We start from the raw sequence: 22,790 nt of genomic DNA, 5'->3' as shown, positions 1-22,790 counted from the left end.
TTGGACTAAGATGTTGATAGAACTGGCTAAGAATTTAGTGATTTACAGAGTTTTAATAATTATGATGTTATTTTCTTTCTTCAACATCTACCAAAGTGAGCATTACTTCAAATAATTTGTATAGAGGTGCAGATTGGTGCTTTTCACACAGAATTTATGTGACTGAATTACTCATAATGTGTCTCAGACTCCTGGGCTGCATCAAAGGTAACTAACCGGCCAGACACATAAAGGGCAAAACTACATCAAACAATCACTTAAAACTTCAAGGACCTTCATTTATGATTCGCCAATGATCTAGGCAAACAAGAAATGCTGCATAGATTGACAAGTTTTTAAAAGAAGGAAAGAGCAGCTATAAATTAGTGGGAGTAGCTCTTTCACTTGGAAGCTCTTGATTAAGCAAGAAGGACAGGAACTCAGGACCTGCTCCAAAAATGGTTCTCTGCGTCTATGAAAAGAGAAAGCAATCCTGGGATTTGGTTCTGAATGGCAACTCCTTTGTACAACTACTTAAAAGATAATAACAGTATTTTTTAAAAAGATGGCCCAAAAAACCCTCAACTACTCCATTTCTAGATACTGGTTTGAAGTCGCCCTCTTTCTATCTTAAATGTCATCTGTCCACATTATTGCACCTTATTAAGCTACTTAGACTGAGCCAAAGAGGTGAGAAACCTGTTGGGGCAAGACAGATCCTAGAGTTGCTGAGTACACGATGAATTCCAAAGCCATCAAGGGCTATCATTTTCAATGCCAATGTCAAGTTTCATTTGTAAAATGCCCATTGTCCAACCCCTAGGTCACTTAAGTCTACTGGACAAACATGAATGAATTACACTACTACCAAGTAATCAACAAAATAAAGGAAACAAATGAGTTTCAACATAAAAGAGACATGGATGGCAAACATTTAATTGGGCTTCATTTTCCTTAGCTGTAAAAACAACAGAGATTATGTGATTAATTGAGTTCTACCCAGAGCTGAAACTTAATCCTACATTTTCCAGTTCGATTTCAGAACAGAATGCTTCTTTCTCCCTGTCCTTCCTATTAGATTATATGGTAAGCTCCAAGCAGAACCTGTCTAATTTATTTCTAGATCTTCCACACTTCCTCATACTCTACAAACAGTAGGTAGATTACAGTGTTTCCAGAAATGAATTTTTTTCTGCATGTTTCCCTTGAAAACTTAGGTATAAGACAGACAAATTCTTTAATGTTTTAATGACATACCAGGCAAACCTCAATTTCCTCTACCACCTTAATGTGTTTGCAGTGTTACCTAATTATATCTGATGGGCTTGAAACTATTCAATAGCTCTACATAAAGAGTAGCAAAATGTAAGTTAGTAGCCTGTACCAGTATTCACGCTTGTTAATTTTAGCTACTCATGAGGCAAAGTGTAAGATAAAATGAAGTTAAAAAATAGTTTACTCTGTACATTTACTAAATTGCACAGAACCTGAACAAATAAAACATAAAAAGAAACAATGCTACATCCTTCCTATAAATCCAACTCTATTACATTATTTTATTTTTATCTTCACAACATATTTTCCTTCTAAGATGGAAGAAACAGAGAGCTCAAACAACCTGTTCAATCCTGAATTTGGAGAGCCATGGAGAAAACTCAGCCAGAACCTGGGATTCCTCACTTCTTGTCTAGACTTTATTCTCCATTAAACTTGTCTTCCTTTCTACTCAGTATCATAAATGTCACAACTTTGCCACTTTTTCAAATCCCCAGTAACAGGAGATTTATTCAGCTGACCTTTGCTTTTCACCATCAGCAGCTCTGTTACTATAATATGATTTTTCCTGATGGACCCTGTTTTCCTGATGGGCCCAGCATGAAATCACAAATCTTTAAAACAAAGAACCCAATCTACCTTTCTGCCTACATGAACATTGTGCTCCAGCCACACCAGCCTGACAAGGAAGGTTTCTAGACTCCTCAGACATATCCCACGCTTGTTTCTTCTCCTCACATTGTTTCTTCAGCCTGGAATGTCCATCTTTCCAACCTCTGATGCAACAAGTCCTCCACATCATCCAAGGCCAGTTCTAAGATCTCTAAATATCTATTAACATGTTATGCCTTTTCTAATTATTCTAACTGGGGACCAGATCTTATCAACTGTCCTAAAATGATTTTAGGACTAAAAATAAATCTATACCTGTTTCTGTCATCATGCTGATAGAATGGTACAGAGACAAGAAAGGTAAAAGAAACCGCTGAATGAAGGCATTTCTCCTCATCAACTACAGACATTTCCTGAACACTCTTGGATTCTTTTTGACCAAGCTAAGAAGTAAAGTCTATTTAAGTAGACCTGGAAAGAGATGGATAAGTCATTTTTTCATCTATATGTCGATTGCTTGAAAAAACCGGAGTGCCTGTCTCTTAGTTTGTGGTTACAGAATCTCACTAAGAATTGGAAAGACCTGAGAGATTTGAAGACAGACAAGGGGAATATCAATTAAGAAGACCTTGTAGGACATTTGTAATAGGTCTAAATTTTATTTCAAGGGCAATAGCAGAGAGTTTTACAATATGCCTTGAGCTTTTTATTTTTTTTGGCAGTATTAAGGTTTCAACTCACAGCACTGTACTTGTTGGGCAGGCTCTGTACTACAGAGTCACACCTGCAGCCCTTTTTATATTGGTTGTTTTTGAGATAAGATCTCACTTCCTGCCCAGATGTGCACCTGGATTGTGATCTGCCTATTTTAGGCATCCTGTCCTAACTGGAGTGACAGGCATATGTCGCCATGCCCAGTTTCTTCCAATGAGTTGGAGTTTCAAGGGCTTTTCTTTCCTGGAACTGCAATCATTCCAGCCTGCCATTAACCTCCCATGTAGCTAGGATGTGTGTGTGTGTGTGTGTGTGTGTGTGTGTGTGTGTGTGTGTCCCCAGTCCTGGAACTGCAATCATTCCAGCCTGCCATTAACCTCCCATGTAGCTAGGATGTGTGTGCGTGTGTGTGAGACCCCAGTCAGCTATCAGTTGAGGGTGTGTGTGTGTGTGTGTGTGTGTGTGTGTGTGTGTGTGTGTGTGTGTGTGTGTGTGTGTGTGTGTGTGTGTGTGTGTGTGTGTGTGTGTGTGTGTGTGTGTGTGTGTGTGTGTGTGTGTGTGTGACTCCAGTCAGCTATCAGTTGAGAAGAGGTCATACAAACTTTTCTTCCAGGTTGGCCAAGAATGGCAATAATCCTCAGCCCTCCAAGGAACTGGCATTACAGTATGAGCCACTGGCATCTAACAGCTTTGTTTTATTTTATTTATTTTATTTTTTATTTTTAGCAACTTTGTTTTAAATGAGGTATTTAAACATTGGCTCAGTCTTTAGTTGTTTTTCCTTCATAGTATTTCCTGTATATGTTCTTCTGTGAGGCTGATATGTAGAAGGAAAAAGCAAACCCTTACACAGCCATGCGCTAATGTCATTTTTAAAAACAGGGGAATAAAAGCAATATAATATCTGGGTTATAATATGGAGTCAAAGACAAAACCAAAGAATGCTATACAAGCACTAGTAAGAGGTATTCCTTGACAGTAAGGGCCACTAAAGTCATACGTCACTCTTTGCAGGTGAGGTAAACTTCCAGACAACTGTTAGTTTGCAGTCAGATCGTATTCAAGTCCTGCTCTGCAGAATTCTAACTCAGTCTTCCACTGACATTTCTTATAAATGTCCCGTGGTTCATAAGGATGGCAGTGGGAGGTTAAACTGATTTCAACAGCACTTATATAAATAACTCAAATCTGGTACTTGCTAGCTAAGTAAATAAATGAGAAGGTAGGCTGAGTATCAGGAGCATGAACAGCAGCGTATATGACACACATCAAGTGTTTAACACACTTGTACTACACCACACAATGTGTATCAGACTTGGACCCTTCAACAGATAAAAAATAAACTCTACTCTTACTTATCCCTCCCTTATACCATCGTGACTAGGGTAAGATTTACGTTAACTCCAGATGTGAATGCTCTGCTTCAAAGACAGGGGAAAACATACCAGGGCTGAGTCCAGTCTGGATTCTAGTGCATTTTCATCATGCAGAATTCTTTGAGTAAAACACTTTCTCAATCTGAGCATTTTTGATGTTTTGAATTGGGTAACTTTGCTGTATTGTAAGATACTTAATCCTACATTACCTCTGACCATAAAAGTGACAAAAGAGATCATGGGGGCTCTCTCATACATAATTCCAGGAGGCTGTTATCAGGAGGAATTAGTTTAAGGCCAGCCTGGGAAACAAAGTTAGTAAGACCTCCATCTCCACAAATATACCAGGCATGGTGGTCCATGCCTGTAATCTAAGCTGTGTAGAAGGCAATCAGAAGAGGATCATTGTCCCAGGCTGGCCCAGGTAAAATTACAAGAAACTACCTAAAAAATAACAATAGCAAAAAGGGCTCAATGGGTAGAGTGCCTGCCTAGGGAGCCTAAAGCCCTGTGTTCAAGAGTCTCACTTACTTTCCTGCCCGGGCTGACTTTGAACCACAACTCAGCCTCCTGAGTAACTAGGATTACAGGCGTGAGCCACTGGTGCCTGGCTCTAAATGCAGTCTGAATGACCTGATATACTTTATGGCACTCTTAACATTTCATGGGACTTAAGATTTACTTACCAAACACATTTCATACAGCTAGTATTTCCGATTTATCACCTTTCAACAATCATTTCCTCTGAGAGGCACTTTGCCAAGGAGAAATAGCAAATGCCCTCCCTGTTCTGGAGTCTTTTGTAGGCCATCTTTGGAACTCAGTACAAGTTATTAAAAGTTTGTGGGAACAATATGAAGACATAAAACTGGGATAATAAAACCTCACAATATTATAAATATGAAATGTAAATATACATATGAAAGCAACTGACATGTTAATAACTTATAGCAAAAAATAAATGTTAATTACTGCCAGGCACTGGTGGCTCACACCTGCAATCCTAGCTACTCAGGAGGCTGATATTTGAGGATCACGGTTCAAAGCAAGATCGGGCATGAAAGTCTGTGAGACTCTTATCTCCAATTAACTACCAGAAAACCAGAAGTGGTGCTGTGGCTCAAGTGGTAGAGCGTTAGCCTAGCTGAAGCCTAGCCTTGAGCTGAAGAGCGCAGGGACAGCACCCAGGCCCAGAGTTCAAGCCCCACGACTGAACCCCCTTCTCTGCCCCCCCCTCCAAAAAAAAAAGAAAGCTAATTACTCTCCTTCTAACTCAGGTGATTTTCAAAGTATAGCCCAAGAACAGCCTAGATCAGAATCATCAAGAATGTTTGACTAAAAATAAAATTATGGGGCAGGTGTGGTGGTGCATGTCGTAATTCTAGCACTAGGGATTCAAGGGTTGGAGGAGCAAGAATTTGAGGCCAGTCTTGCTATATAGCAAGGCTGTATTAAAAAAGAAAGGCAGGAAGAAAGGAAAAAAAAGACAGACAGAGATAGGAAAGAAGGAAGGAAGGAAGGAAGAAGAGAGGGAAGAAGGGAGGGAGAAAAGGAAGGAAGGAAGGAAAGAAGGAAGGAGGGGAAAAAAGGGGAGAGGGAAGGAGGAAGGGAGGAGAATAATGGATCCCACTCTATCATGAGTAGAACCTCAAAATTAGATACTTAGATGCTTATCAAGCAATACAAAAAATTTTAAGCCATTGTTTGAGAACCATAGTTCTGAATTACACAGATGTACAATACAGACAATGCTTCTTTAGTCATAATTATACTTTCTGTGGTTTGAGGGGTGAGTACAACACACTAAAAGACATTCTTGGAGAAAAAGAGAAGTGGGAGTCAGGCTATAATCAACTAACTTTGATTTCCCATATTGCTGTAATTGTTCAGTTTTATTATTGCTGCCATTTCCCTCTTCCTGTATCTATAAATTCAATGTTACCACAGGTGAGAAGGTATAAAACCATGTATAGGGCTGGTACTACTTGAGATTTCAGTTTCAGTCATCTACTGGGTAAGGGGGGAATGTTACATACAGGATCTGGGATGTGGATGTTTTACAAGTGAGAGCTTAAAAGCAAAACAAACAAAAATGGAAAAAAAAAAAAAAAAAAGGGAGCCAAGATTAACCAAGAACTGAAAGCATGTGCTTATTTTGAGATGTCACAGGGCAAGGACACAGGGCTAAAACAATTCATACACACTACCACTTAATAACCTTCTGGGCTAGCACTGCATTTAATACTGGATAGTTTTAGGATTTCAAAGACATTTTTAAACCAATTTGAGTAAAATCTTTAAGTCCCACATGAAGGGGGAAATTAACGTTTTACTTTTCTACATTAGTTTTGAAAGTCAAGGATTGAATAGACAGAATTAAAATAATAAGTGCACTGTTTCCACTTTTTTGTGTGTGTCAGTTGGGGGACTTGAGCACTGGCCCTGAGCTTCTCTGCTCAAGGCTAGCTTTCTATCACTCTGTGCCACAGTGCCACTTCCGTTTTCTGGTGGTTAATTGAAGATAATCAGAGTCTCATGGACTTTCTTGCTGGGGCTCCTTTCGAACGTGATCCTCAGAGCTCAGCCTCCCGAGTAGCAAGGATTATAGCAGTGAGCCATCAGTGCCCAGCTCTCCACATTTTATTAACATCAAATAGTTGTAATAAGGTGTCTCTCACCCCATCACTGTCCTCATTCCCCGTCCTTGCTTCACAAACCATTCTCAGCAAGCCTCACTGCTCCATTTCTCACACATGTCCATAAAGTATTTTGTCCATATTTAGCCTCTCCATTCACTCTCCCACTTCTGCTAGTAGCCACACCTCAGCTAGGACCTGTTTTACATTCCTGCCATTCACTTTTTTAAAAAGTTCATGTCCACTGAGAGAGTTTCACCATGGTATTACACCTAGGCATCTACAGTGCATTAATCAGACCCTCTTTCCCCATTCTCGCCACCCCCAATTATTCCACAGTTCTCGGTGAGCTTCCTTCTGCCATCTTTATTCATTGATGCAATGTATTTGGTCTGGTTCACCCTCTAACCATCTCTTCTCACTTCAATGCCACTCCCCACCTCTAATCCCCTAAAACACCCTCACAATTACAAACATGCTGAGACTTTTAATTCCTTCTACATGAAGAAACTGGTATAATTCTTAACTTAATTAATGAAATTAATTTGCTCCCAGCTCATCAAACTGTCCCTAACCAACAACTCCATTTTTAAGATGGATTTGGTTTGAAATCCTGAATAGCCCACCATAAACAACAACAAACAAAAAACCTGAAAACAAAACAAAACAAAAAAAATAGGAAAAGGAAGCTATGGCAGAGATGGCATTTTCCCTTTTGTTGGTTTAGCCACTCTCCAAATAGATAGGGATCCATACCCTCCCTCTAACTAGTAAAACTATACTTAAACGGTTGTGAGCCTCTGGGCAAATGACTTAATACCTCTGTGCTTCAGCTCTAAAATAAGGATAATAAAACTAACCTATCTCATAGGATTTTTTTAAAGTTATAATTAGGAGTTCACTGAGTTGCAGTTTCCTGGGAGGAGGGGTGCAATATCACCTACACCAGGACAATGTTCATTTCAGCCTTCACTTAAGCCCAGCCTCCACAAACAGTAAATTCTCCCACGAAGTTCAGTGTTCTTACTTCTTTTTTTTTTTTTCTTTTTGTCGGTTGTGGGGCTTGAACTCTGGGCTTGAGCACTGTCCCTGCGCTCTTCAACTCAAGGCTAGCGCTCTACCACTTGAGCTACACCACCACTTGCGGTTTTCTGGTGGTTTATTGGAGATAAGAGTTTCACGGACTTTCCTGCCCGGGCTAGCTTTGAACCGTGATCCTCAGATCTCAGCCTCCTGAATAGGATTTACAGGCTTGAGTCACCGATGCCCGGCTCTGTTATTACTTCTTAACTGACTGTTCTCTCTAAACTCAACATAGGCAGAATTTCCCAAATCTTTTGATTTGTTGCCCACATAGCCAACTCTTTATCTCTAATCACTATTTTCAGTTGGGGGGTTTTTAGGGTGTACTGGTGAATTCTAGCCACTTAACTTTATTTCACCTAAGTGGATCATATTCTCAGCCACTTTCTTCAAATTAATTCTGATAGAATAAATGCTTAAGGGGCTGGGAAGGTGGCTCAGTGGTAGAGTGCTTGCCTTGCATGCATGAGGCCCTGGGTTCAATTCCCCAGCACCACATAAGCAAAAAGAAAAAAAGCCAGAAGTGGTGCTGTGGCTCAAGTGGTAGAGCACTAGCCTTGAGCTGAAGAGCTGAGGGACAGCACCCAGGCCCAGAGTTCAGGCCCCATGACCGGACCCAAAAAATAAATAAATAAATGCTTAAGCTTCTCTAAGCTTCTAACTATTTTCTGATTGGGGAAGATGCTTTTTTTTTTTTTTTAAACTACCCCTGGGGCTTGAACTCAGGGCCTGGGTGCTATCCTAGAGCTTCAAGGTTAGCACTCTACCACTTGAGCCAAAGCACTACCTAAAGCTTTTGGGGGGTAATTTACTGGAGATAAATGTTTCAGGGACTTTCCTGCCCAGGTTGGCTTCGAACCATGATCCTCAGATATCAGCCTCCTGAGTAACTAGGATTATGGTCATGAGCCACCAGCACCTTTTCTTATTATATTTCTATGGCAATCTCACTAGGATTTGGGGAAGGAAAAGGGATGAGTTCAAAATTCCATTCCGAAACAGAAATACGATACATTAGTCTGTAGTCTGTCCATCTTTTCTTTTCTACATTCTAGTTTCTTAATAATAATAAGCCCAGCATGGTTGATCAAGCTTATAATGCCAGCACTTTTGAGGGTAAGGCAGGAGGATTATTACTTTAAGGCTGGCCTGGGCTACACAGTGAGACCTTGTCTCAAAAAAAAATAGTAGTAGTAATAATTGTACCCTATAACAAAGCACAACATACCTGTAATGTTGCAGAAACCATATACATAATGAAGGAAAGAAACTTTTTCATGGCTGTTTTCTGCATGTTAGGGTCTACAACTCAGTCCTCTATAACTTATAGGAAATGTACTTCTGTTTAGCGACTGTTTTGGAGTTTGTCAGGGCTATTCCACAGACTATGAACATATAAAACAGTCCATTGACAAAATTATTCAAAAATCAGAAAAGAACATTAGGCAGTGTATCTTCTAAATATATAGCTGCATTCAGTTATAAAGGGAGCTCTTTATGCATCTAATATTCACCTAAATCTTTAAGATTTCATATGTATATGTGTGTGTGTGTGTATATATATATATATATAAAATAAGGGCACATGTTGGAATTGGGTTCCTATGTTTGAATTGATGTTATAACTCAGTATCACTACCTTCATATCCAGAAAAAGCAAGTAATTAAAAAAAAATTTTTTTCTTGCTTGTACTGGGACTTGAACTCAAGGTCTAGGCACTGTTCCTTAGTTGTATCACTCAAGGCTGATGCTCCACCACTCGAGCCACAGCTCCACTTGTTTTTTTTGTTTTTGTTTTTGGTGGTGAATTAGAGATAAGAGTCTGTCAGTCTTTCTTGCCAGGGTTGGTTTTGAACTGCAGCTCACAGATTTCCACCTCCTGAGTAGTTAGGGTTACAGGTGTGGGCCTACTGGTGCCTGACAATTTTCCTTTTTGTTTTTTTTTTTGTCAGTTGTGGGGCTTGAATTCTGGGCTTGGGTGCTGATCCTGCGCTCTTTAGCTCTCAAGGCAAGCTCTCTACTGCTTGAGCCACAGTGTCACTTCTAGTTTTCTGGTAGTTAATTGGAGATAAGAGTCTCACAGACTTTCCTGCCTAGGCTGGCTTTGAACCGTGATCCTCAGATCTCAGCCTCTTGAGTAGTTAGCATTACAGGCGTGAACCACTGGCACCCAGCAATTTTCTAAAATTTTAACTGCAGCTCCAAGAATGCCAGTGGGAGCCTGAACTCTGTGTGTGTGTGTGTGTGTGTGTGTGTGTGTGTGTGTGTGTGTGTGTGTGTGTGTGTGTGTGTGTGTGTGTGTGTGTGTGTGCATTTAATTAAAGAGACATTCACTCCCTTTTATGAGTTACCTGGGTCTACCTTCCTTTACAGAAACATACTCTACACACATGGGGGTGGGGCTGAAAGGTGTGTCAGTCAAGCAGTGATGGGGAAAGGAAGGATATGGCACCTTAGAGCCATAGCAAAGCAGAAAGACCTTGTGTCCCAGGGGCTACAGGAAACTGAGAGACAAAAAGAATAGGGACTGAACACGTCATTGAACAGAACAAGTATCATAAATGACTTAATGGCACTTAAGAGGATTAAGGTGGTGAAAGGAGGAGGGAAAGTTGGTAGGTTGGTTAGAAGGCACGTGGGACTCAAGTCTAACTTGTTTTATTGACCCCGCAAAGGCAAGAGTTGGTGATGGTATCACAGTTCACAGAGTTCTCACCTCATCATTAAAGCATCTGGGAAGGTAGTAAAAATCACTGAACAAACAGATATGAGGCTTTTTAAAGTTTTCATTCCTTACATGGGCTATAATCAAAAGTGAATCTTTGAGAGATCAATTTGCTCTTAGTTTATAATAATTATCTTACAAATGAGCTCTTGAGGAAGGTCATACTGAAAAGCACAAGAAAAGTCTATAGGACTTATGGTGTAGATGACTTTAGTGCAGTTTGCAAAGCAACATAATTTCTTTTAAAGCAACATAATTTTGATAAAGTTATCTGTCCAGCCTTTTCTTCAGACTTAGTCTCTGAATAATAAGATTAAAAACTAAGAGATAATATCAATAAACGATATTCTCCATCTCTTTCATTGCTCAATGGCAATTACAATTTTACAGATAAAAATTAAAATTCTTTAGTTACCAATCTGATGCATATCATCCTTGACCCAAGCTTCTAAGTATTTATTGTACAGATATACTGACACACAGTGAAATCTTTTTCTTTTCTTTTTTGCTGGTCCTGTGGCTTGAACTCAGGGCCTGGGCACTGTTTCTGAGTCTCTTTGTGTTCAAGACTAGCACTCTACCACTTGAGCAACAGCACTACTTATGGCTTTTTCTTAATAGTCTATTGGGGGTAAGAGTCCCACAGACTTTTCTGTCCATGCTGGCTGCAAACTGTGACCCTCAGATCTCTGCCTCAGGAGTACTGAGGATTATAGGCATGAGGCACCAGCACTGCTGTGAATTCTTAAATATACAAAGTGACTCAGTACAGATTGTCTGTAATAGCAAAACACTGAAAATTCAACCAAAATGCTTATCCGTAGGACACTGATTAAACAAGCTAGCCTATTTCTGTAAAAGGGAATACTTTGTAGCCATAAACAAGTATGATGAAGACCTATTCACTGATATAGAATAATCTCTAAGATACATTATGAAATGAAAACAGTAAGTTTATTTAAAAAAACTTAAAAAGGGAGGGAAAGCACATACGCTATTTCTGTTTAAAAATAAAATTGTTGGGGGGGGGCGGGGGGGAAGATGGGAAGGGAGGGGAAACAAAGGAGAAGGCTACAAATGCTTGATAAGAAATGTACTCATGGGCTGGGAAGGTGGCTCAGTGGTAGAGCGCTTGCCTTGCATGCCTGAGGCCCTGGGTTCGATTCCTCAGCACCACATAAGCAGAAAGAAAAAAGCTGGAAGTGGAGCTGTGGCTCAAGTGGTAGAGCGCTAGCCTTGAGCTGAAGAGATGAGGGACAGCGCCCAGGCCCAGAGTTCAGCCCCCCCCCCAAAAAAAGAAATGTACTCATTATCTTGCCCATGTAATTGTAACCCCTCTGTACAATATTTTCACAATAAAAAATACAATAAAATAAAGTTGTTATCAAGTCCAATCCCTTTATTTTAAAGATGAGAAAACCAAATCACGTGAAGATGACACTAATATACGCTCTAGTGGAGTGAGCATCTGCTGCTGAAATGAGGCTCTGTTCTCATTGCCTCAGATGTTTTGCTGGGAAGCTAAATAGGAGGGGTTTCTGAGCTTTATATATCTTGTTCTGGTGGCAAGTAACATAGAAGCTCTTATTTCTCTTGCCCTCTCTCACCCCTCTGTTTAAAGAAGATTAAGTATACAACTACGGTCTTCACAAAGGCTTTTCAAAGCTTTTATTTGTCTGGTCCGAAAAGCACAACTCAATTTGATATGTCAAATAAACAAACTGAAAAGGTCTGTTAGTTATGCAATGATACAAGGGCCTAAGTCCAATAGGGAGTGGATCTCCCAGTACTATATTCCACATTCTGCTGCCTTTTGTTGCTGGCTAAGCCACATCCTGGAATAAGGCAGTCATGAGATGCACCCTTTCTTTCTCTTATTGGACCTTTTGTAGTCCACATGCATTTGCAGTCCACTAACTGTAACAGCTCTAGTATGATTTAGGTGAGATTTCACAGTGTTCCATACCAAGTATGGAAGTAGAGCAGCATCAGAGTACGTATCAAAGTGTGCCACATAATAATCACATGCCATTAAGTACATCACCCACATTTCAATTGCAAAACAGAAATAAAAATTTACCCTGCCAACCTCACAGTGTTTGCAAGGATCAAATAGAATAATATATTCCAAACACTTTCTAATTCTAAAGTATAAAAAGGAAACATCAAAATCACCCCTACTTCTCATTTTCATATCATTTAAAGTATAAAGCTTTCCATAGTCTAATATAAAGAATAAAAGAATATTGGGTAGCCAGATCTATAAACACACACACACATGCACGTGCGCACACACACACACACACACACACACACACACACACACACACACACACACACACACACACACACACACACACACACACACACACACACACACACACCATTTCTCTCTTTTTGCCAGTCCCGGGGCTTTAACTTAGGGCCTGGGCACTGTCCCTGAGCCTTTTTGTGCTCAAGGATAGTGGCTCTACCTCTTGAGCCACAGCAGCACTTCCAGCTTTAAGAGTCTCACAGACTTTTCTGCCTAGGCTGGCTTTGAACCACAATCCTCAGATCCTCAGTAGCTAGCTGCGTGGCTCAAACAATTTCTTTAACTATATTCTTGCTATAATCAAAGGCAGACTAAGGTCATATTTAAACCTTTTGTCAGTTATATAAGATCACAGGTTGAAAACAACAGTCACTGGACCTGGCTAAAGAAGGTCCTTTAATATGCAATCACTGGAGTTGTGCTCTTTATGTGTTCCTTCCAAGCCATTTCTCATATTTACTTTAGAGAGGCCATTTTCCATCTCATTTTGCTGTATTGCATCATGTCAGCCTACAAAAGCAGTTTGTATACAAAACCCAAGGGTCATTGTATAAAGAAAAAGAGGTAGGGTGGATCCTTCTCAACCCCTTCCTTCTCGGCAGGGCTCTGTATTCCTAAGGATGGGCCCCTCCTCTGCTTAGAGAAATTACCTAAATTATGAAATGCTATTACTCAAAGCAATGGAACTTCAAAAGCATTTCCTTCCTAGTACCTACTCTAAGGTTTATTTTGGCATAAACGGGTCATTGTAATGTATCAAGTATTAAGACTTTTGATGGCTTGTTATACACTTAGTCACAAACTACAGGACACCTGTGAGTTTTTAAAATGGCTTTGTTATGCCAAGAGCTCCATGTGGGAGTACAGGCATCAGCAACTTCCTCCAGCTGCCACTCCCCTTCCCCTAGCCATGGCAGCCTGGCCAATTTAAATGGTGGAGTTATCTGGGTGCTGGCTGCCCAGGACACTCACTCACCTGACTTCTACTAGTTGATGTCATGTCACTGTAAACATTTGCTTTGTAGTGATAATTGCCATCTTTTCCCTGTTATACAGAAAGTACAGAGTTAAGGGTCAGGGACTTAGAATATAAATTTGTACTTTCTGAGCAACCAATTTATTTCTCAACTCAAAATTGAGATTATAATCCAAAGAGAGAGTAGATCGAGGTTGATTGATTGATTGATTTATCTTAACATTCATTCTAGTGCTTAGTCGTGATTACCATGCTTCCCTTGTTGCAGTCAGTCCTCACAGCCCCTTCGTGCTAGGGACTACTCACATGGAGTGGAGCTAGATGAAGTTTTTGTCTTTTCATATATTCCTAAACCACTTGAATGTTTTTTTTAATATAATCATGTCATTTGTTTAATTTTAATTTAGTGGTACTGAAATTTAAACTCAGGGACTTGTACTAGTTAGATAGTTACTCTACCACTTGAGCTATACTTCTAGCCCTTTATGCTTTAGTTATTTTTGAGACTGGGTCTTGTGTTTTTGCCTGGGGCCAGCCTCAAATATGGTTCTCCTATTTATACCTCCCATTTAGCATTACAAGTGTATACTACCCCTGGAGAAAGGTCTTACATAGGGTCTGGCCTCAAGCTAAGTACAAACTTGTCTTTTTGGGCTTCAAAGTAACTGGCAAGTATGGTTTTGATTCCTTTTCAACTTTGATCTATTTCTACTCTGCATTATCGTCTTACACTCTTAGAAACCATCCTGAAAAACTTTCTTAGCATGGAGAACACACTGGTTAGGCAATTCTCTAAGATGACAGGATCAACACTTCTGTTCTTCCCCTTAGTGAAGTGTGTGCTTATCAAGGGTGTCAGTTGTGTTTACTCACAGATCAATTTATGCCAGTTGTGCTTATTGTTATCAATCTATAGTTTGATTTATTATTATGCAAAACAATTAAGTGTGAATAAGAAAAATGACAGCAGAAATTAACTGAATAGATATTACCTTCCTGGCATTATGTGTTTTATATGAATTAACTCATACAATCATCACAGAAATTCTAGAAAATGGATATTATCATTGCCCCTATTTACAAAGGATAAGCAACTTGCCGAAGGTCTATGTATTAAGTAGCAAAGAAATTTGATTCCAGAGCTTTAAAATACAATTATTATCATCTTACACAGACTCTCTGGCTGTGTGCTTCTATACACATTGGAGTTCAATGTTTTCAAATGACTAGATAAAGATGAGTCATACAAATACACATGATCTGCTGTCAGAGGGGTGAGAGTTTTGGAAGAAATTTCATGAATACCTAGTGATTCTGAGTGATGCTGTACTCAGGCTGCTTTGCAAATAGCTTTAAGTTAATTATTCATTGTATGTTAAAGAAAACCAGGGGTTGGTAAACTTTCTGTAAAGGGCCAAATAGCAAACATTTCTGTAAAGGGCCAACTGCAAACATTTTAAGACTGTATAGGCCCTATGGCTTCTGCTGAAACTCTTCAACTGCTTTCAAGGATGAGAATAGCCATAAATAATATGTAAATAAACCAGGATGGCTGTGCTGCAATAAAACTATTATAAAAATAGACAGAGGCCTGGGATAAGATTTGCCTATAGTTTGTTAAATCCAGAAACCCATATTCCAAAAACATAGCTATAGCTATAGGTTGAAAAATGGCAAAGGATATTTATATTTTAAGTTAGAATTAGATATGTAAAATATATGTGTAACAAAAACTTATATGATTCCCTGTTTTAACATTTTTATTTTTTAGTTAACAACAAATGGCCCTAAGTACATCAGATTAGAGGGGCAACTTCCATCTTATTAGTCTGTACCATCTTTCCTGCCTTTGTATATTTGCCAAAGTTGCCTCCTTAATCTAGTTTCTTACTTCCTCTTGGAGTCCCATTTCTCTTCCAAATCTATTACCTAACCCTATAATCTCCTCCAAACTAGATATGATCTCTTCCTCCTCTGAAATTCTGCAATTATTACTTTTTTTTGTTTTGTTTTGGGACTACTCATTTCCTATCCTACATAACACTCACCATAGAACCTTGTACAGAGTAGGCTTTCTTGAATTCAGTTCAGATAGTCTTCTGCTTTTAGTGATTGAATAATATACAAATCTAGTAAGCACATATCCAATTCACGTTTCTATGATACAATTTGGTTATAACCTCACTAATCATAAAATGCATGCACTCACTAGTATGATTAGTATGGATACACTTGTATATTAAATGGAAATATCTCACAAATTTTCTGATGATTTGAAAGGAATTATTCAAGCAATAATTTTTAAATTATTTAATAATGTAGGCATTATTAAAAGTACAATTTCTGCTTTCTAGTCAATCCTAGCCATCTTTTATGAATCTATCAATACACTGTACATATTTAAGCAAAACAAATGAACCAAAATACTTAATTCAAACTTGACACCAAGGTTATGCCTTACTTATAGACACAAAGTAGATGTGGCTAAATGTGTAGTCACTTTCTTGTACACAGTGCTGAGGGAGCTGGCTCAGGCACAGAGTGAATCAGAAGGGCCAGGACAAAAATTCAGGTATCCGGAATTCCTACTTCATTACTGCCAATCTGGGGATACTCTAATTTAGAACACAATGTTTTTTTCAGGTGCACCCAATCCTGCACTGCCAAGTTTGAAAATCTGGGAGAGATACTCCATCTTTCTCTTCCTCATACTGCCAATGAAAATCACATTAGTGTGATTACCGCCATGGTAATATGGGTATGGCTGGTGGTGGTGTCCCTGTCACCAAAAAGGCAGACTTTAGGATTCCAGAACCTAAAGAACACCTTGGAGAAAAACAATTCTACCCCAAAATGCAAGATAAGAGCTCAAATGGTCCTTTGGCATTTTAAGGGAGCATCAGTACTGGGGAGAAGAGTTGGAAAGGATTATGGTACCTATCTTGTTCAATCTCCCTCCACCCCAGAAGTAGCAAGCCAAGTACAAATCTAAACAGAGCTCCTATAACAGGTACAAGTTCTAGTACTTATATTTCAGTTGCATTATTCCTTTAACATTCACCTTTCACTGCTTTAGCCATCTTAATCTGTAAAATAAATACAAGAAGCAAACCAGAAGCCCTATCCTCAGTTATAGGAAGGAATAATTTACTTAAAATCAAACTTATAGTTACAGGTAATATTTCTAACTCTCCTATTCCCTTCATGCTCCTCCCCTAGAGTTTTAGACAACAGTACAATCGACTTCAATTAACAAAAGAGACTAAGCAACCCAGACAGTTCACAGCCAGTACAGCATTTTTATCTTTCTGGAAGCTGGCTATAAAAGGCAAGAGCCATGGCAGGGCTCTCTGGGACACACGGGAACAACAAAAACAAAAACAAAACAAACAAACAACAACAAAAAACCCCAAAGAATCTGAGAGCAAATTAAGAAATAGGGAACAAGAATAAATTCCATTATTCAATCTAATAAAAAATTAATGAGAACCTCTTGTGGGCAAGAAGACTCACAGTTCAGTAGTACACAAACTATAATAAAAAGTTCAACAGGAGAAATGCCAAGAGGTACAAAGTTCTTTGGGAAGGGAGCTTCCAATCACTTCAATATCAGGCCAAAAGATGAAAAACATGTAGGTTGGGGACACCTGAAGATCAGGGACAATCTGGAGTAGAAGAAGTCCAGAGAGGTCTGTGAAAATGGTCCCTACACTGGCACCCCATCTTTTTATCCTTAGCTAAGCCAGGTGAACCCCAAGATTAGTCCCAAGGATGGCACCCGAATCACAAAAGACGCAAGACATACAGACAGTGGGCAGAAAAAATCGCCACCATGAGCCTGGGGCAGAGAGACAAGAGTCAAATCCAGATCAAGCAAGAAGACAGTGTCTCGCGTTCGAAGTTTCCTCTTTCCCATCATCCACCTCCAGAACATCCCAGCTCTTCTGTATCTCACCTGCATGGATTCTAGAACCGTGACTCTCCCCGGGCTTTTGCCACACAGTCTAGCAATACATAGCCACCTCGGTACGGGTGCACAGCGCTTGAAGGACCGGGACGCCGGCGCGCTGACTCCCGACTCAGAGGACGCAGTGTGCCCTTTACTCTGTGTGACCTCGGGCTGGCCACTCCGGTACTTGAGTTCTTACGTCTCCTTACGTGCAAATTCTGGGATTATGAGGAGACCGGACTTGGAGAAGATCTCCCGAAGTTGAAAAGCACGACAAGCCTGGCACATGAAGGTACTGGGCAACACCACCCGCTGCAGAGACGAGGAAGCCGAGGCAGCAAACAACGTGTCTAAGGTCACGCCGACTCTATCAATCGCAAGCCAAGGCCAGAGCTCGGGGCTCCGAATGTGTAGTCCCGGATTCTTTCTCCTTCCGCCCGGCAGAGAAGAGAGGCGGAGGGTCCCGGTCCCACGGAGGGGAAAGGACGGTGCACACGCCAGGATTGGAGGAGAGGGCGGGCAGGCCTTACCTTCTTCCCAGGTCGAGTCCCGCCACCAACGCCGCCCTCTCGGAACCTCCACCCGTCCCCGCGCAGGACTTCTCAGAAGCCCCTTTGAGTTCTGTCCGGCACGACGTGTCCACAACCGCCACAGAGGCCACCGAAGGATTCCCGCCTTCGCTCCGCCTCTTCCCGCCCCCTGGACCGTCTGGCCAATCACACGCAGCGCCTCGGAACTCCAACCCCTCCCGCCACGGCCTGGAGAGACCTGACGTCACGGGGCGCTCGCCTTCTCATTTGCCTTTGCTCCACCTTCCTTCCAGAGTCCCGTTTCTCCTTTCGGTAGAAGCCACGGTGCCAGTTTGTCCTGCCGGAAAGCAGCGCGCCGCCGCGGCATTTTACGACCGTGGTGGTGACAGGTCCTGGGAACATCCGGCTTCCTAGGTGCAACAGGACGAACGCCGACGCGATGTTCGGTGCTGAGGACGAGGACTACACAGACTTCCTCTCGCCTAACGGCGGGTGAGTGACTGAGAAGCGGGAGCCGGAAGGCCCGGCCGAGAGCGGCCGGAGGATGGTTGGAGCGGAGAGGGGGGGTCGTCTCTTCCCTGGCCTCCTCTCCACTTCCGGGTCTTGCCCCATTCTGGTGCTGGGGCGTCTTAGAACCCGGGGACAGTTTGCAACTCTACCGTAGAGAGTTTCGAATGGGAGTCAGCGCCCATTAATCTGTGAGCTGAAACTACACGAGACTTTCTCTTTTCTGTGAACAAGGCGATGGCACTTCAGAAGCAAGTCCTGGTTGTGTCAGCTCCAAGCATCCTTCAGAGTCTACCTCAGATGTCACTTCTCTGTGTGTACGCGTGCGTGTGCTTTCCCTTCCGCAGCCCCACGCAGGATAGACTCTTCCTCTTCTTTATTCCCATCAGTGTGTGTTTGTAAGCCCCGACACAACAGGCACTGCTTATGTTGATCATTTTGCTTGGTACTGGTACCTGGCTTGTATTGAGTGCCCAGGAAGTGCCTTGATAATAGCTATGAAATTGCATTTTGTAAACCCTAAGGTTTAAAACCAATACGAGACACTGTAGGCTCTTATTTTCTGCCCTCAAAGATTATGTATACTCACCTGGGAAGTCTTTAAAGAGAGGTAAGGCGTTTTGTTTTTCTCTTCCAGTAATTATACTCCCTTGTGTTCTGTCTACACAACATCTGTTAGCTGCCACACTCTGATCTTTGCAGAGCCTTTCTTTGAACATCTGCATTACAAATTTTCTGCATCATGAACACTGTACTGAAGAGTGATGGATCTATCGACATAAATCTATCATTCTACAAGTGCCAAGAGTGTTCACCCTCAAGTTGCTTTCAGCCCTATGGAGAATCAGGACATGAAAGACCATAAAATAAATGAACCAACCTTCACCTGGTGTCAAAAAGGATCTTTTGGCCCTCACTGACTAGCTCCTAAGTATTATTTTCTCTCTCACCACCTTATTCCACCCCTGCCTTTACTTTAGACTGTTTGTATCCATTTAGTTCCACTTTGAGTTGTAATTATTTTAGTGTTGGGGTATTCATTGTTTACTTTCTTTCCTGTTTCACCCTAAACCTTCACTACAAATTCCACATAGTTCCACCCCCCCTGCTGCTGTATTGTGAATCTTTTGAATTAATGTTTGTTTTTTTTTATCCCAATCTATTTTATGTGTACTTTTTTTTTTTTTTGTCGGTACTGAGGTTTGAACTAGGGCCTTATGCCTGCTAGGAAGGTACTCTACAACTAAGCCACATCTACAGCCTTAAATTCACATTAATTGTTCTTTTTTTTTTTTGGTCAGTCCTAGGGCTTGAATTCTGGGCCTGGGAGCTGTCCCTGCACTCTTCAGCTCAAGGCGAACACTCTACCGCTTGAGCCACAGCACCACTTCCGGTTTTCTAGTGGTTAATTGGAGATAAGAGTCTCACAGACTTTGCTGCCTGGGCTGGCTTTGAACCGTGATCCTCAAATCTCCGCCTCCTGCATAGCTAGGATGACAAGTGTGAGCCACAAGCGCAGGGCACATCAATTGTCATGTGAAAGTATTTGGGAGAGTCTGTAAAGGAACACTCCTGACTTTCATGATCACCCAGTTTACTGCTGACTAAAAGTTACAAAGGAGACAATGACAGTCAGCTGTTCCTTCTAGATTCCTAGTCCAAGATAAATTCTTTCTGGCTTAACTAGTCGGCTTTCCTGAGCATGCGTAGGCTTATCTAGGATCCAAGACACTTGAATTCTAAGCATGTGACTGTGTCTAGACATAGACAATAGCTGATTTGATAACAAAAAAGAAAAGAAGCTATACAGATAATATTTGTTCCCCAACAGTAACCAGGAAAACCGGATGAAATTTAAAACAAGAGTGGGAAACATTTCATTAACATTCTATGGTTTGATGTTCTTCCTTTGGTTTCTCTGAGGAAGTAAATCATATGACACTGAACAAGCAGCTCTCAGTTCCTCTCTTACAACTGCAATTTGCTACAAATGAACTTGCTTAAGCTTCAAGTCTCTTGAATTAACTATATGATTTACTTGATCCTATATAGGATATTAAGCCTAAGAGAAACAGAGCATCAGTGCCTAGCATGGCTAATGACTGAGTCTACCGTTTCATGTTTCTGGGCCTCTGAAAGTCCCTGTTTAACCTACAGACTAGTAATTAGGAGGCATGATGGTTGTTTATTTTTGTTTTTCCTTTTTTCCTGCCTTAGTTCTTTCCCTACCATTGTGACATAGAAATAAGGAAATGTGTGAATGACTGTTAAGGGCACGCTATTCAGCTTCAATGCAGATAGGCACAGATACAGTTCTTACCCCCAAGAAATTACTTTTGGAGTTAGAAAGTCAATCCAGCAAAATAATCCCAAAGCATTCTTTTTGTTTGTTCTTTTATAATTTTTGTTTTATCTTTAAGTAGCTGTACAAAAGAGTTGGCATTCAACAGTATGTGTAGTGTGTGGATACAATGAATCTTGATCAGTGTCACCCCTTTGTTTTGTTTTGAGACAGGTTTTCACTGTGTTATTCAGGCTAGCCTAGAACTCCTGGGCTTAAATGATCCTTTTGCTTCAGCTGCTTGTATAACTGAGATTATACTATTTTTTTTTCCTGTGGGTCGCAGGGCTTCAACTCTGGGCCTGAGCGCTGTGCCTCAGCTCTTTAGCTTAAGGCTAGCACTCTACCACTTGAGCTACAGGGCCACTTTTGGTTTTCTGGTGGTTTTTTGGAGATGAGTTTCACTGACTTTCCTGCCCAGACTGGCTTTGAACCGAGATCCTCAAATCTCAGTCTCCTGAGTATCTAGGATTACAGGTGTGAGCCACGGGCGCCCAGTGGCGCCCATTTTTTAAAAACTGGTCCTGGGGCATGAACTCAGGGTCTGAGAGCTGTTCCTGAGCTTTTGCTCACGGCTGATGCTCTACTACTAAGAGCCCCAGCTCCACTTCTGGCTTTTTGGTGGTTAATTGGAGATAAGAGTTTCATAACTTTCCTGCTCAGGCTGACTTTGAACTTTTATCCTTAAAGCTCACCCTCCTGAGTCGATAGGATTACTGGCATGAGTCACTGGTGCCCAACTTCATGCCTACTTTTTTTTGTTGTTGTTGTTCCAGTCCTGAAACTTGAACTCAGGGCTTGAACATTATTTCTGAGCTTTTTTTTGCTCAGGGCTAGTGCTCTACTACTTGAGCCATAATTTCACTTCTATCTTTTTTATTCTTTTTGGAGATAAGAGATAAGAGTCCCACAGATTTTCCTGCCCAGGCTGGCTTCTAACCACAATCCTCAGATTTCAGCCTCCTGAATAGTGACTCAGATTACAGGTATGAGCCACCAATGTCCAACTCATGCCCACTTTTTTTTTAAACAAAGCTTTTTTTTTGTAGTACTAAGTTAATCTCAGGGTCTTGTGCTTGCTCAGCTGGTTCTCTACCACTCCAGATCTGCTTTTTGCTGACTATTTTGGAGACGACTTATCACAAATTTTGCTGCCTGGGCTATCTTTGAACCACAATCCTCTGAATCTCCAACTCTTTGGTGATGGTACTGGGATTTGAACTCAAGACCTTGAGCTCTTGTTTATATTGTTTTTGTTTTTTGCTTTTTTTGCTCAAGACATGCTCTGCCACTGGAACCACACCTCCAGTTTGAGTTGCATGGACTTTTCTACCCAGTAGCTAGGATTACTGGTGTGATCCATTAGCACTTAGTTTACAAAGCATTTTTTTTGCGGGGTGGGGGGGGATTTGGTTGTGGAGCTTGAACTCTGGGCCTGGGCTCTATCCCTGAGCTCTTCAGCTCAAGAAAAGCACTCTACTACTTGCACCACAGCTCCACTTCTGGTTTTTTGGTGGTTAACTGGAAATAAGAGCCTCATTCCTGCGAGGGTTGCTTTGAACTGTGATCCTCAGATCTCAGCCTCCTGAGTAGCTAGGATTATAGGCGTAAGCCACTGGCACCCATCTACAAGCATTTTTAAAAGCAGCAGTTATGTATAAAGTCTATGTATAAAGCCTAAATTCTAATGTTGATTATGCCTACTGTTAGGAGTGTTAAACATTAGGTGGAACAAGTCAGCACCCCTACTTATATTTCCATAACTTATCTAT

General features: G+C 41.0%; 2 protein-coding genes across 6 annotated transcripts in view; one reads left to right on the top strand and one right to left on the bottom strand.

The window, feature by feature from the left end:
* The window catches only part of Slc31a1 (solute carrier family 31 member 1), a 33,891-nt gene extending 15,579 nt beyond the window's left edge, over positions 1-18,312 (bottom strand). The window contains exons 1-2 of one of the 3 annotated variants that reach the window (XM_042695631.1): positions 18,173-18,312; positions 17,307-17,312 (exon numbers count right to left, since the gene is read on the bottom strand). Coding sequence is in view for 1 of the 3 variants with exons in the window: in XM_042695618.1 (XP_042551552.1) it covers positions 17,647-17,652 (6 nt within the window). In the remaining 2 variants the exon portion in view is untranslated. Of the gene's footprint in view, positions 1-17,306; positions 17,313-17,646; positions 17,717-18,172 lie in introns of those variants that run through there. The other 2 variants (XM_042695621.1, XM_042695618.1) reach the window with 2 other exon arrangements.
* A 173-nt stretch (positions 18,313-18,485) lies between these two features.
* The window catches only part of Fkbp15 (FKBP prolyl isomerase family member 15), a 52,548-nt gene continuing 48,243 nt past the window's right edge, over positions 18,486-22,790 (top strand). For all 3 annotated transcript variants that reach the window (XM_042695162.1, XM_042695160.1, XM_042695159.1), the window contains exon 1: positions 18,486-18,662. In XM_042695162.1, the coding sequence (XP_042551096.1) occupies positions 18,610-18,662 (53 nt within the window). In that variant the 5' untranslated portion in view covers positions 18,486-18,609. The remainder of the gene's footprint in view (positions 18,663-22,790) is intronic.

This window comes from Dipodomys spectabilis, unplaced genomic scaffold, assembly GCF_019054845.1.
Source record: "Dipodomys spectabilis isolate Male_0828 unplaced genomic scaffold, ASM1905484v1 ptg000006l, whole genome shotgun sequence".
Classification (NCBI taxonomy): domain Eukaryota; kingdom Metazoa; phylum Chordata; class Mammalia; order Rodentia; family Heteromyidae; genus Dipodomys; species Dipodomys spectabilis.
This window is presented reverse-complemented; position numbering and strand designations above follow the sequence as displayed.